Source organism: Erinaceus europaeus, chromosome 11, assembly GCF_950295315.1.
Source record: "Erinaceus europaeus chromosome 11, mEriEur2.1, whole genome shotgun sequence".
NCBI lineage: Eukaryota > Metazoa > Chordata > Mammalia > Eulipotyphla > Erinaceidae > Erinaceus > Erinaceus europaeus.
In genome coordinates, this window is record NC_080172.1 from 38,417,137 (window position 1) to 38,431,300 (window position 14,164).

The following is a 14,164-nucleotide window of genomic DNA, read 5'->3' on the forward strand; positions in this document are numbered from 1 at the left end:
TCTTACAGAGACTCAGCTGGGGGAGTCCTGACAGGCCTGATGGTGAGGACAGACTAGGGTACTAGACTTTATTCTTCAATATTTATGTCCCTCCTCTGAGATTCAGTGCAGGAGAGTGTCAAGTTCTTCTGCACAGTGATGTCTTTCCAATGTTGGGTCAGCACCTGTGACAGCATCGGTGTCCTGACCAGATATGCTCTCAATAAATTGCATCCAAGTCTGGAACCAAGTGACCTACCATGGTCTTGAGGTGGGGGTCTGTGGCAGGCAGTGGCCGTTCTGCTGTGGCAGGATGTGGAAATACATCTTGGGGGTGTGCTGAAGGCTTTTCCTGAAGGACAAGGTCTGCAAATCGCTTTTCTGTCACCCTCTCTTCTTGTGGTGGTAGTGTTAGCATAGGCTGTGGGCGATGGGGGCTGCCAGAGTGGACAAGAGGCTGCAGGGGCAAGTCAAAAGGCCTTCGAATCTGAGGGAAAACAGGATGTGTAGTTCTCAGTGTCACTGCCATACATCATTACTCCGCTGTTCCCTTTAAGTTGACAATAGCTCAGAAAGGCAAGGTGATAACAGAACCTGAAGATGTTCCTTCCACATCTGACAGTCACTGTCTGACCTACCTAAGGGATATATACACTGAAACCCCAGTGAAATAGAGCCTAGTACAGGAGGTCATTACCACTGGAAGCATGCCCAGGAGCATGTGCCAGGGAAAGTGGCGTGGCATGTTGGGGAACAGATATATAGGTGGGACTCAAAGAGATCTGTGTTTAAAACTTAGCACTGTTGATTCTTCTGGGCTTGCAAAATCAAGCTGTTTGTGGTTTTCAGGTTTCACTGAACAGATTCAGCATTGACTACATATGGGGAAGGTACAGATGTTCATTGAATGTTCACTCTCTTACCTCCTATAAACAAGATGGGGAATGGAGCCATAGTCCAGCTAAGGAATTGGCTTGAGTTCACACAACTAGAATGGCAGGACTGCACAGCTCCGTGTTTGCTCTTTCAACCACATTCTGTGTGGTCCAAGGCCTCAGTTTCTACTTCAATGTGCCACACACACCTCCTGCCTGGATAGGGCCTAAGGGGCAAAGCAGAGTACCTCACAAGGTACACACTCTACATGCTGTTGATTATTTTTCTTTGCTGAACCATGGCTTCACACATGTATAAATCCAATGCTCCTGGGTTGCTTTTTCATTCAGGTAGTTAAAGAAAGGTAGAGACATCATGGTTCCAGACCATACTCCCATGTAGTGCTGGTACTGGAATGAGGGCTATATACATTGCAAGGCAGGGGTCCTATCTGGTGAGCTATCCCTCAGACCCCACAAGTTGCAGCACTGAAGGCTTGCTCAAGACTCCTGAGAGAGTCCATGTGGAGAGCTCCATGTGGAGAACTGAAGTGACATGGGGAAGAAGCTGTGGAAGTTCCACCTTGTCAATTCTCTTTACCACTACGGTGGATATATCTATATCTATTTCTTATCTATCTATCTATCTATCTATCTATCTATCTATCTATCTACCTACACACACACACATGGTAATGTATGTACTCAACCAGCTGTTACCACCCAGTTCCACTACTGTGGATATTTATCTTGGGAGGAATCTATCTGGGAGGCATGTAGGACTTGAAGTGACCTATAGTAAGATGACTGCACCATCAAAAACTCACAGAAGATGCTCACTTCTGTGAAGACTAGACTCCCTCAGAGACTGTCCCTGTACCTGCTACCCCGTGACCCTCTGCTGTGCCTACACCTACCAGTTCAGCATCCACAAGGTCATGCAGCTGCAGCTGCTCGTACACCTTGGCTCGGTACTGCTCCATCTGCTGTTTTTTCTCTTTGGCCAGGTCATAGTCCTCCTTCTCCACAGCACAGCGCTTCTCCACCTCGTACCTCCCAAGACGCTCACCAACCTGAAGCATGAGTTGTACTTTCAGTTTCAACTGTGGATCAACTGATATCAAATACAGAGATAACTTTCAAAGTAGTGTTTAAGCATCAGTGACAATGACCACCAATATATCCTGGGGGGAGAAGGGACAATAGGACAACTAAAGACAAACCCCACCCACCTATAAAGTTTGGGGTGCTTCTTGTTGACCAGCACCTAGAAAGTCTGTAAGTTTAGGGTAATATTTGTGTTTCTCTACCATTTTATAAGAGCAACACAATATCTGGTGATAATGTCTGACTGCAGTCTGGAGAGGTGGCAGTACACACTTAAATTTTTAAAGAAACATTTTTTAAAATTATCTTTATTTATTTATTGGATAGAGAGTGCAAGAAATAGAGATGGGAGGGGTAGAAAGAGAGACAACTGCAGCACTGCTTCACCACTTGCAAAGCTTTCCCCCTGTAGGTGGAGACTGGGGGCTTGAACCCAGGTCCTTGTACATTATAACGTGTACTCAACAAGGCGCGCCATCATCCGGCCCCTACATACTTTATTTTAAAGGACTATTTAGATGTTCATTTTCATTTTGGTTAATCTGTGAGCGCGCATGAACTTCCATGGCTTTTAGTAACTTGTTCATTTGGGTTAAGGTATAGCATATGAATTATACTGAAACCTATCACAGGCACAGAGGAGCCACATCCTCCAGAAGCAATACCTTCTGCAAGTCAGCAATAGCTTGTTTTAGTTTCTTGGCATAATCATAGCGCTCTTTTTGGACAGCTTCACGTTTTCTTTCATCTAATTTTCGGATAATCTGTGCAACTTCTGGATCTTGGTACATGTCAAAAGCCAAATCATCTAGCGGAGAAATATAGTCAGACTTCCTAAAGGAAAGAAGCAAACATTTTAGAACCAGTTTTAATCTATGTGACACTACGAAGCTCTGTACTCAAGAGACCCAGCTAAGAGTGTCCCTCTCTATCCCCAACACCCCAATTTGAGAGCACTCTCTGCCTGAAAAACAAAGTCTCAGAGAAACTGATAATGGGCTTTAGACCCATAATTTTTGTGAAAGTAGTCTCTGATTCTGAATTTTATGCTCTTTACTATAAATTAAACTGTATTCTGGAATCTCTGAGCCTTGTAGAGTAGACCTGCAGAGGATGGCTCTCTCAACCAGCCATACTTGGCACCATACTTGGTTTCTAGATGACAGCAGAGACTATACCAATTCTGTGAGTCAGTTTAGGTATCAATTACTTGGCGTCAGCAGTCTCAACTGTATGTAGTCAAAATGACACCAAGAACTGTGGACAAATTCCAAACTTCTATGAAAACAGAAAATAGGTCACTCGGATAGTGCGCTGCTTGGGCATGTGCACAGGCCCAGGATTGAATCTGGCCTCGATTCAGAAGTTTTGGTGTTTTCCTCCTCTCTACCTCTCTGTCTTTACCTGAAGAATATAAAACAATAAATATAAAATATGTGTTAAAAATATAAGTGATCACTGGTACAGCAGGTGGTATGGTGGATAAAGTATTGGACCCTCAAGCATAAGCTTCCAAGTTTGATCCCTAGCAGCACATGAACCAGAATGATGTCTGGCTATCTCCCTCTCTTTCATCTCTCACACAAAATTAAAAAAAAAAAAACTGTTACAGTCTGGGAGCTGGTGCAGTGGATAAAATGATTTTTTATTTTTTATTATTACCAGAGCACTTCTTATCTCTGGCTTATGGTGGTACTGGGGATTGAACCTAGGTACTCAGAACCTCAGGCATGAAAGCTAATTGCATAACCATTATGCTGCTTCCCCAGCCTTTGACTACTAGAGCACAACTCAGCTCTAGCTCATAGTGGTACTGGTAGAAACTGAATCTGGGACCTTGGAACCTTCAACACTAAAATCTTTTGCATAACCACTATGCTATCTGCTAGCCCCAATCCTAGTTTGTACATGCATAACATTTCCCAGGTTTCCACATAACAATACAACTCCCACTAGGTCCTCCTCTGCCATCATGTTCCAGGACCTGAACTTTCCCCCCAGCTCACCCCAGAGTCTTTTACTTTGGTGCAATACACCAACTCCAGTGCAAGTTCTGCTTAGTGTTTTTTCTTCTGATCTTGTTTTTCAACTTCTGTCTATGAGTGAGATCATTCCACAGTCATCCTTGTTTCTGACTTCAAGCTCCATCCAAGATATAGTCCCAGTCCTTTTAAAAATTCACTTATGGCAGTTGGGTGGTAGCACAGCGGGTTAAGCACACATGGGCGCAAAGTGCAAGGACCAGCATAAGGATTCCAATTCAAGCTCCCAGCTCCCCATCTGCAGGGGAGTTGCTTTACAAGCGGTGAAGCAAGTCTGTGGGTGTCTATCTTTCTCTCCCTCTCTCTGCCTTCCCCTCCTCTCTCCATTTCTCTCTGTCCTATCCAAAAACAATGACATCAATAATAACTACAACAATAAAACAAGGGCAACAAAAGGAAATAAATAAAATAAAATTAAAAAAAATTCACTTATGAGCTTGTCAAGTATTGAAGAATGGCAGACCTCCCACCTTCTGCACCCCATAAAGATCTTTGTTGCACATTCCCAAAGGAATAAAGACTAGGGAAACTTCCAATGGAGGGTGGGATGTGAAACTCTGGTGGTGGGAATTGTGTGGAGTTGTATCCCTCTTATCCCACAATCCTGTTGACTGTTATTAAATCACTAACTGGTGGCTGGGTGGTAGTGCAGCAGGTTAAGAGCACATGGCATGAATCGCAAAGACTGGTGTTAAGGATCCCAGTTTGGCTCCCCACCTGTAGGGAGGGGTCGCTTCACAACTGGTGAAGCAGGTCTGCAGGTGTCTATCTTTCTCTCCCCTTCTCTGTCTTCCCCATCTCTCTCAATTTCTCTCAGTTTTATCCAACAACAACAGCAATAACAACAATAACAATAACAACAACAAGGGCAACAAAAATGGGAAAAATGGCCTCCAGGAGCAATGGATTCATAGTGCAGGTACCGAGCCCCATTGATAACCCTGGAGGCAAAATAAATAAATAAATAAATAAAGTAAATAAATAAATAAATCACTAATTAAAAGAAGAATGGCTGATAAAACTTTTAAAAAGATATATATTAGGAAGTTATTAGTAATACTAGACTATATAGAAATAAACAAGTTTGAAGAGGTGCTAAATAAAGGTGACCTTAATCTTTAAGTATGTTTAAAACAATCCAATCAGTGGCTTATCCAGCTCTAAAGTGATTTTAGAGGCCCTCAAATGCAGAATATACTAGATGATTCACATTTTGATGATTCTAAGGAAGTCTGTGTTTTCTGTTGGCTGAGCAGTCCTCTTACCCAGTACATGTTCCTTCCAGAGCTGGGTCCTCTGTGTTGTGTCCCAGATAGTGATCGATTAACTTCTCTCTAGAGGTCTTGGGAGCAAGAATTGTACTTAGTATCTCAGAGAAGAAAAAAGTAACATCAAAAACGCTTAATGAAAAGATCACAGTGGCTGGAAAATAATCAAATGGCCGAGTATAAAACAGAGTGTAGGTTTTATACCTGGTACTGAATGTACAGGAGTGGTTTCTCATTTTCCCTCATGTGAAACAGTCTCTCAATCTCATATGAAATAAATAAATCTTATAAATGGAAATGACTTGACATTAAGGTATGAGCAAACTTCAAGATCCTAGTCTTTTGAAGAGATAGCTAAAATTCTTGAGTAAGAGAAAGTTTAATATACTGTATCTGCTGAAAATTCCTAATAGTTACCCACTAGTGAATTTACAAAGAATTTCTTTTTTTTTGCCTCTAGGGTTATTGCTGGGGCTTGGTGCCTGCACTACAAATCCACTGCTCCTGGAGGCCATTTTTTTTTTTTTTTCTATTTTATTGGATAGGACAGAAAGAAATTGAGAGGGGAGGGGGGGAGATGGAGAGGCGGAGAGAAAGACACCTGTAGACTTGTGTTCTCCCCTACAGGTGGGGAGCCAGGGGCTCGAACTAGGATCCTTGTGCCTGTCCTTGCACTTCATACTATATGCACTTAACCTGGTGCAAACCCCCCCCCCCCCCCCCAGAATTCGTTTGTTTGAGAAGCTGGAGCCTTGTGCATGTACTTCTCACCACTCTGGGATGCTTTTTTTTTTTTTTTTAATAACTCTTTTTAAATGTTTGTTTGTTTATTTATTATTGGATAGAGACAGAGAGTAATTGAGAGGGGTGGGGAAGACAGAAAGGGAAAGAGAAAGAGAAAGAGAGACACCTGCAGCCCTGCTCCAATACTAGTGGAGCTTTTTCCCCTGTAGGTGGGGACCAGGAGCTTGAACTGGCAACCTTGTACACCGCAATATGAGCTTAACCAGGTGTGCCATCACTTGGCCCCTTGGGCTGCTTTTTCATTCAGACAGAGTGACAATGGGAGAAATGTCACAGCATTGGAGTTTTCTGCAGTGTCATAGTACTGCTTATGTGGTGCTGAGGCTCAGATGTGGGCCACATACAGGGTAAGACATAATATATATATGTATGTATGATATGTATATACATATATTTTTTTCCTTCATTTTAAGATGATACTGTCTGTGACAAAAATAAATTGCTGCCTCCTATCAGAAAAAAAAAAAATCTCTTACTTAGAAATTAAACTTCTCATGGTTGGGAAAATAGCACAACTGTTAAGAGTGCAGGACTCACATGCCTGGGATTCCCAGTCTGATTCTCTGTACTGCATGTATAAGGTTGGTTTCTTTCTTTCATGTGAAATTCACTCTCTACTTCATATGAAATAAATATAATAAAGTTTTTTCTTTTGGTCATCATGGAGCTTTATCAGCTAAAAGCTTTTTCAGATAAAGAGAGATTGGGGAGGAGATGGGACCAGGTGGTGGCTCACCTGTAGAAAGCATATTTATCATGCTTGAGCACTGGTGCTCCAGCCTTCTACCCCCACCTACAGGGGGACAGCTTCATGGGTAGTAGTGCAGTGCTATAGGTGTCTTCTTTTGATCTCTCTCTCCCACTCCACTCTCCCTGTCTCTCACATAAAAAATGGCTACTGGTAACAGTAGAGTTGTGCAAGCACTGAAGTATAGCAATAACCCTGCTAGTAAAAAGTAATACCATTTCTTTTTTTTTCAGAGAAAGAGAGAGAGGGAGAAAAGGGAAGATACCACACCACTGACTCTTCCTCTAGTGTGTTCAAGATGTAACTCAAACTTGGGCTGAGCACGTGGCAAAGCAAGTACTCTCCTATATGAGCAGTCTGGTAGGCTCAATAAAATAAATCTTAAGAAATAAAGAAGAGTGGCATAAGAGATGGCATAGTGGATAAGGCACTTAACTGTATAGCTTGAGGTCCTGAGTTCAGTCTTTGGTATCATATGTGCCAGAGTTATACTCTGGTTCTCTCTCTCACCTCCTCTCTCTTTTATTAATAATAAATAATTTCAAAAAAAAGAATTTAAACTACACAAACTTACAGTATTGCTTTCATCACCAAAATCGACAGGGTCTCCGATGATATTTATTGCAACCAGAGCAACCTAAGAGTTTAAACAGAAATTGTCAAATGTTTAAGATGCCCTGATCTCTTTATGACCAATTTTTGATCTATACTATTATCAAAGGGGAGAATGTATTAATTATGAAATATTATGCTAAAGTTAATGATAATTTAAACTATATAACTATGTTAATGGTAGTCATTACTAATTTTTGTAAGTCACATAAATTAATATTCTAACAGAGTCAACTAGTCATTTTAATGTCCAAGGATGTTAAAACAGTAATAGCTGAAAATTCTCCCAAGCTTTCATAGCCTCACTCTGATCCAATTTGATCATCTACTCATGACTAAGTATGGGGTCACAGTTATGTTATTAAATTAGATAATGAAGTAAGAATTTAAATTAACATAGTTCAGTCTAAATCAGTGACTTTTCCCACAGGGGAGGACTTATTCTCCCCTCACCCCCTTCCTTGAGGATCCCTCAGATGAGCTATGAACATGGAGATGTTACTGAAGGCTGTGCAGGCAGGACAGAGGAAGGAAAACGTATCCTATTTTACTTTATTGTCCAGGGCTAGCTCCTGATAGAATAGCATATACAGATGATCACAGAATTCATCAATGAAGAATACCACCTCAGGGGCCAGGTGGTGGCACACCTGGTTAAGTGCACACGTTATAGTACACAAGGAGCCAGGTTCAAGCCCCTGATATCCACCTGCAAAGCTTCACAAGTAGTGAAGCAGGACTGCAGTTGTCTCTCTTGTCTTTTTTCCTCTCTATCTCCCCTTCCCTTTCAATTTCTCTGTGTCTATTCAATAATAACTAAGCAAATAAAGATAAAAAACTATCATATAAAAAAGAATGAAATTATTGTGGTCCAGGAGGTGGCGCAGGATAAAGCATTGGATTCTCAAGCAGGAGGTCCCAAGTTCAATCCCTGGCAGCACAAGTACCAGTGATGTCTGGTTCTTTCTCTCTCTCCTATCTTTCTCATTAATAAATCTGTCATAAATAAATAAATAAATAAATAAAATCTTTAAAAAATAAAAAGAATGAAATTATAAAAAGAAAAATACCACCTCAGGAGATTCTGAACACACTTTCCTGAAAAGATACAACATGACATGATCCCACAACGAAGTGGGAAGATGGTGAAGATGTGTGTCTCACCTGGTTATATATGTTGTATTTATTGGCATGGTTTTGGTGAAAAATCAGCTTAAGAAACTGTCCTACTGCATCCACATAAACTGACTTTAGTTCCCGAGCTTTGCAACCAGTCTTTTCATTGTCAGAGAGAGAGACATACCTGAAAGACAAAAAAAAAAAAAAAAAAAAAACAACAACAACAACTCAAGAATCATCTTTTAAGGGGCCGGGTGGTGGTGCACCTGGTTGAGTGCACAAATTATAGTGCTCAAGGACCCAGGTTCGAGCCCCTGGTCCCCACCTGCAGGGGGAATGCTTTCCAAGTGGTGAAACAGTGCTGCAGGTGTCTCTCTGTCTCTCTCCCTCTCTATCACCCCCTTCCCTCTTGATTTGTCTCTATCCAGTAAGTAAAGATAATGCAAAAAAAATTTTTTTTAAATCATATATATATATATATATATATTTTTTTTTTTTTTTGCCTCCAGGGTTATTGGTGGGGCTCGGTGCCTGCACTACAAATCCACTGCTCCTGGAGGCTATTTTTTCTCTTTTGTTCCCCTTGTTATTTATCACTGTTGTTATTATTATTATTGTTATTGCTACCATTGTTATTGGATAGGACAGAGAGAAATCTAGAAAGGACGGGAAGACAGTGGGGACAGTGGGGGAGAGAAAGACACCTGTAGACTGCTTTTCCACTTGTGAAGAGACCCCCCTAAGGATTGGGAACTGGGGGTTCGAACTGGGATCCTTACGCCTGTCCTTGTGCTTTGTGCCATGTGCACTTAACCCGCTGCACTACTGCCTGGCCCCAAGAATCATCTTGATGTGAAAATGTGCTTTTCAATAAATCTGTCCTTAGCTCCTAATGAGCCCACACATTGTAAAAGAAAGTTAGGTCTACAGTGAAACAAAAACCTATGGAAAAAATCCTCGAAGCCATATTCTAATTAGTATTCATTACAAAAGTTGAATATAATGGGTGACAGTGACAACACTGTGAATTAGCATGAGGCATAGGCAATACAGAGCAGGGGTTAGGAAACTGTAATTCTGAATAAATACAAGTATGTAACATAGCAATAAGAGTAGGGGGCAACTCATTCGTTTAAAATTTCTTTGAAGGAGGATTACTTAGGATAGAAGTTAACATTATAAATTTTAAATTTCCTTCTCACCCAAGTCTTCGAAACCGCTCTGCTTGATATGGTACAAAATACTCAGGCAGGCTTTCACTAATGTAGAACTCAATTTTACTTGAAATCATATATTGGTGAGCAAGTAACTGTAGCTTTCTTATTCGACATCTCTCCACCATTTGAAGAACAATTTCTTGTGGAAACTGGCAGAACCTGAAATGAAACACATTTTTGCTTCTTCTACATGATTACCACTGACTATGGCTTTCTAGAAGTCAATGCCTGCTCTTCCAAGTAACAGGGATGACTAAGCACCTGGTATCCATGGCTGCAAGTCCTGACACAAGGTAACACTGTTCCTGCCCCTTTCAGTTTTTCATGGTCCAGAGTTGAAATTTGGTGCTAAGATTTGACTTGATTTGCCTCCTTCCCAATGTGGCATATTTCTGGCATCTAGTAAATGGTTAGAAATGAAATCTGAAATTCATTATAAGACAATAATTCAATCTCCCCCCTCCCCCTTGCCCAGAGCATTGCTCAGCTCTGATTTATGGTGCTGTGGAGGACTGAACCTGGGACTCTGGAGCCTCAGGCATGGGGAAGCCAATTAAAAATACCCACAGGAACGTACACACTTTTGGAAAACTATTCACTCACACTTTTGGAAAACTATTCACTAAGAGAATCTTAGGTTGAGTTACAGCAACAATCAGTATTTAATGAAATTTCTGGAGAAATCTACCACTTTTTTTTTTTTTTGTCTCCCGGGTTATTGCTGGGGCTTGGTATGAATCCACTGCTCCTGGAGGCTATTTTTTCCCCCTTTTATTGCTCTTGTTGTTGTTATTATTGTTGTTATTGCTGTCATTGTTGTTGGATAGGACAGAGAGTAATGGAGAGAGGAGGGGAAGACAGAGAGGGGGAGAGAAAGACACCTACAGACCTGCTTCACTGCTTGTGAAGCGAACCCCCGCAGGTGGGGAGCCGGGGGGCTCAAACTGGGATCCTTATGCCCATCCATGCTCTTTGCGCAATGTGTGCTTAACCTGCTGGCCCCCGAGAAGTCTACCACTTTCTATACTACTGGAACATCTGATTCTGCTCCAAGTGACACAACATATTAAGAACTTCTGTGGGAGACAATCAAAACCACAGAGTCTGCTTAGCCCTCACATATGAACACAGGAAGGCTGCACAGCACAACCTTAAGGACATGACAGTAGTCATGGCCTGTGTTGAATGTCTCCTGAGCAGACACTGGCTCAGAAGAACAGCAGGTGTGGGATCACCTGGCACAGAAAGCATATTGGAGGATGTGACAGACAGGAGAGGTCTTTGCTCCTGGCTCAGTTCCCACTAGCTCACACACTTCTACCTGCTGACCACAACTGGCCACTCTGCACTGAGGACACAGGGGTCTTTTCTGAGTTGCTGTCAGCCTCTACTCACTAGAGTCAGCCTGATCCCATTTTTCTTTCCACTACACCTATGACATGAAAACAGAGACATAACCTAGAAAATCTTGGCTTTGTATCTCTCACTAGCCACCCCTTACGACCTCAGCACACTTCCCCAAGGAGCAGTCTTCTGTCACCACAACAGCTTTCTCCACTCTTCTCCTTCCACTTAGGATAGGTCTGTCCCTAGGTGACTCTGAGAAAAGCTACTGATTTCCATGTTGTAATGTCCACTCCATGGTTCTGACCATACTCAGTCATGCCCCTTAGAATAGTGCCTGGTCAAGTGTCCATGACAGCCAGTCCTCCCACCTCAGGGCTCTTTCCCTGCTATTCAGCCTTGAGTTTGTCTGGACTAGATTCCAGGATCCTTCTTTTTTTAAAAAAAATTTTTATTAGTGATTTAATAGTGATTTAGTGAATTAATATTCAATAGTGATTATATTACATTATAAGATAACAGGGGTGTAATTTCCCACCTTTCTCACTACCGGAATTCTGTGTCCTCAGAAACTTCATTAGTTCTCCCAAGATATAGGTTGACTATTATTTCTATAACTATCTATCTATATTTATATATTTTTGTCCATTTTTTCCTATGGTCCTGCCTATGGACACTATTTCTGAGTGTCCTCCCTCCCCCTTTTTATTCCCCTCTTCTCTCTCCAGGTCCTGATGGAATTGGAGTTCAGAGATTTCTAGTCATATTCCCCTAACATTTATCCCTGGGAGTAAGGGCCAAAATTCTTTATGGGGTGCAGAAGGTGGAAAGTCTGGTTTCTGTATCTGCTTCCCTACTGGACATGGGTGTTGGCATGTCGATCCATACCCCCACCTCCTGGCTCCTTCTTATCTACACTTACTTGGGAGGCTCATCAGCCCATAGCTTTAAAACCTCCTGCACTAAGTACAGATGAGATCCAGGCTGAAATAGGGGTATGGTAAAACTATAGAGATCATTTTCCTTCTTGTATTGTCTATATCTTTACATTTTATAAATCAGTTTGGGTTGTTAGAAGAGGCCAACGTCTTCTTCAAAAGCATAGACAGAAGGAAAAAATTCATCATGAAAAGAGACAGATAATATTCTGACCATTTTGAGTCTCAATATCTGAGTTACAGTCAGATCAAGAGCTTAAAATACAAGGAATCCATGTGCTCCCTAAAGCCACTGCTCCAGCCCTGTCCCTTGGCCAACCCACCTTGGAGACCTCCACCCACTGACAGTTGGTGCGTGGATCATTAATTCCCGGGCACTGAAGCCATCCTCATGTCCAGATGAGCTGACAACGACAAATCCAATCTTGTGGGGCATTCTGTTCACTGGATTGTTCAGAAAAGCAGGAAAGATTTCTTTAAAAAAAAGGGATTTAATATATTAAACAGTACTGTATCACTGAAAGTGCTAATTCATATACAATTAGAATTTTTCATCACTCAGAGACTTTAGCTTTTTATTAAGCACTTTTTATTGGCCAAATTCTATTTATCATTTAAATTATCTTGACTTTCTCCAAATGAATGCTCATTGTTGTGGGCTGAGCTGTGTTCCTCTGAAAATTGTGTTGAAGTCTTTACTCCATCACCTGTGAATATGATCTCATTAGGAAATATAGTTTTTGTAGAAATCATCAAATTAGGGTGGGCCCTACTTTAGTCTGACTGTTGTCTTTATAAAGAAGAGATCCAGATTGGGGGTAGATAGCATAATGGTTATGCAAAGAGACTCTAAAGTCTAAGGCTCCAAAGTCCCAGGTTCAAACCCCCCCCCCCCCAATACCACCATAAGCCAGAGCTGATTAGTACTCTGGTAAAAAGAAAAAGAAGAGGAGATCCAGATACACAGAGATGATGAGAAAGTCATGTAACTATGGCCAAAAGACTAGAGCAATGGGAATATATGCCAAGCAGCCCAGGAGGTGGCATAGTGGATAGAGTTGGACTCTCAAGCATGAGGCCCTAAGTTTGATCTCTGGTATCACATGCACCAGAGAAATGCTTTGGATCTCTCTCTCTCTCTCTCTCATAAATAAATAAAATCTTAAAAAGGGGGGGCAAGGGAGCAGTAGGAAATATGGCAAGCACTGTCAGGGATTGATGGGAAGCACCAGAGCTGGAAGAATCAGGAAGGAATCCCCTAACACTTTTACTCTGCTGTGCCTTGTCTCTGGATTTCTACTTTCTGGAGCTGGGCTGATGGCATAATGGTTATGAAACTCTTATGCGTGACACATTAAATGTACCAGGTTTGATCCCCAGCACCACTATAAACCAGAGCATCACCATAAGCCAGAGCCAAGCAAAACTCTCTACTTTCCTCTGAGGGAAGGCAGCTTTGCCTGGATTTCTATTTTCTGGAACAAATTTTTGTTGTTGTATACTGATATTGTTATGGTACAAGTGAAGTTTTCTGCTAAGATACAACTAGAAAGGTTCTTACATTAAAAACTAATACAATGGGGGAGTCTGGCTGTAGCGCAGCGGGTTAAGCGCACTTGGCAAGAAGCACAAGGACCATCATAAGGATCCCGGTTCCAACCTCGGCTCCCCACCTGCAGGGGAGTCGCTTCACAGGCGGTGAAGCAGGTCTGCAGGTGTCTGTCTTTCTCTCCTCCTCTCTGTCTTCCCCTCCTCTCTCCATTTCTCTCTGTCCTATCCAACAACGACAACAATAATAACTACAACAATAAAACAACAAGGGCAACAAAAGGGAATAAATAAATATTTAAAAAACAAACAAACAAACAAAAAAAACTAACACAATGGGAGTCAGGCGGTAGCACAGCGGGTTAAGTGCATGTGGCACAAAGCGCAAGGACAGGCTTAAGGATCCCAGTTTGAGCCCCCGGCTTCCCACCTGCGGGGGAGTCGCTTCACAAGTGGTGAAGCAAGTCTGCAGGTGTCTATCTTTCTCTCCCCCTCTGTCTTCCCCTCCTCTTTCCATTTCTCTCTGTCCTATCCAACAATGATGACATCAATAACAACAGCAG

General features: G+C 41.9%; 1 protein-coding gene across 8 annotated transcripts in view; it reads right to left on the reverse strand.

Annotated features, from left to right (window-relative positions):
• Window positions 1-14,164, reverse strand: part of CEP104 (centrosomal protein 104) — a 44,946-nt gene that overhangs the window by 26,982 nt on the left and 3,800 nt on the right. For 3 of the 8 annotated variants that reach the window (XR_009552492.1, XM_060201303.1, XM_060201298.1), the window contains exons 2-9: window positions 12,377-12,527; window positions 9,757-9,930; window positions 8,600-8,738; window positions 7,398-7,460; window positions 5,269-5,345; window positions 2,627-2,795; window positions 1,772-1,927; window positions 239-466 (exon numbers count right to left, since the gene is read on the reverse strand). Coding sequence is in view for 7 of the 8 variants with exons in the window: in XM_060201303.1 (XP_060057286.1) it covers window positions 239-466; window positions 1,772-1,927; window positions 2,627-2,795; window positions 5,269-5,345; window positions 7,398-7,460; window positions 8,600-8,738; window positions 9,757-9,930; window positions 12,377-12,489 (1,119 nt within the window). In the remaining variant the exon portion in view is untranslated. Of the gene's footprint in view, window positions 1-238; window positions 467-1,771; window positions 1,928-2,626; window positions 2,796-5,268; window positions 5,346-7,397; window positions 7,461-8,599; window positions 8,739-9,756; window positions 9,931-10,032; window positions 10,195-12,376; window positions 12,528-14,164 lie in introns of those variants that run through there. The other 5 variants (XM_060201301.1, XM_060201302.1, XM_060201300.1 and 2 more) reach the window with 5 other exon arrangements.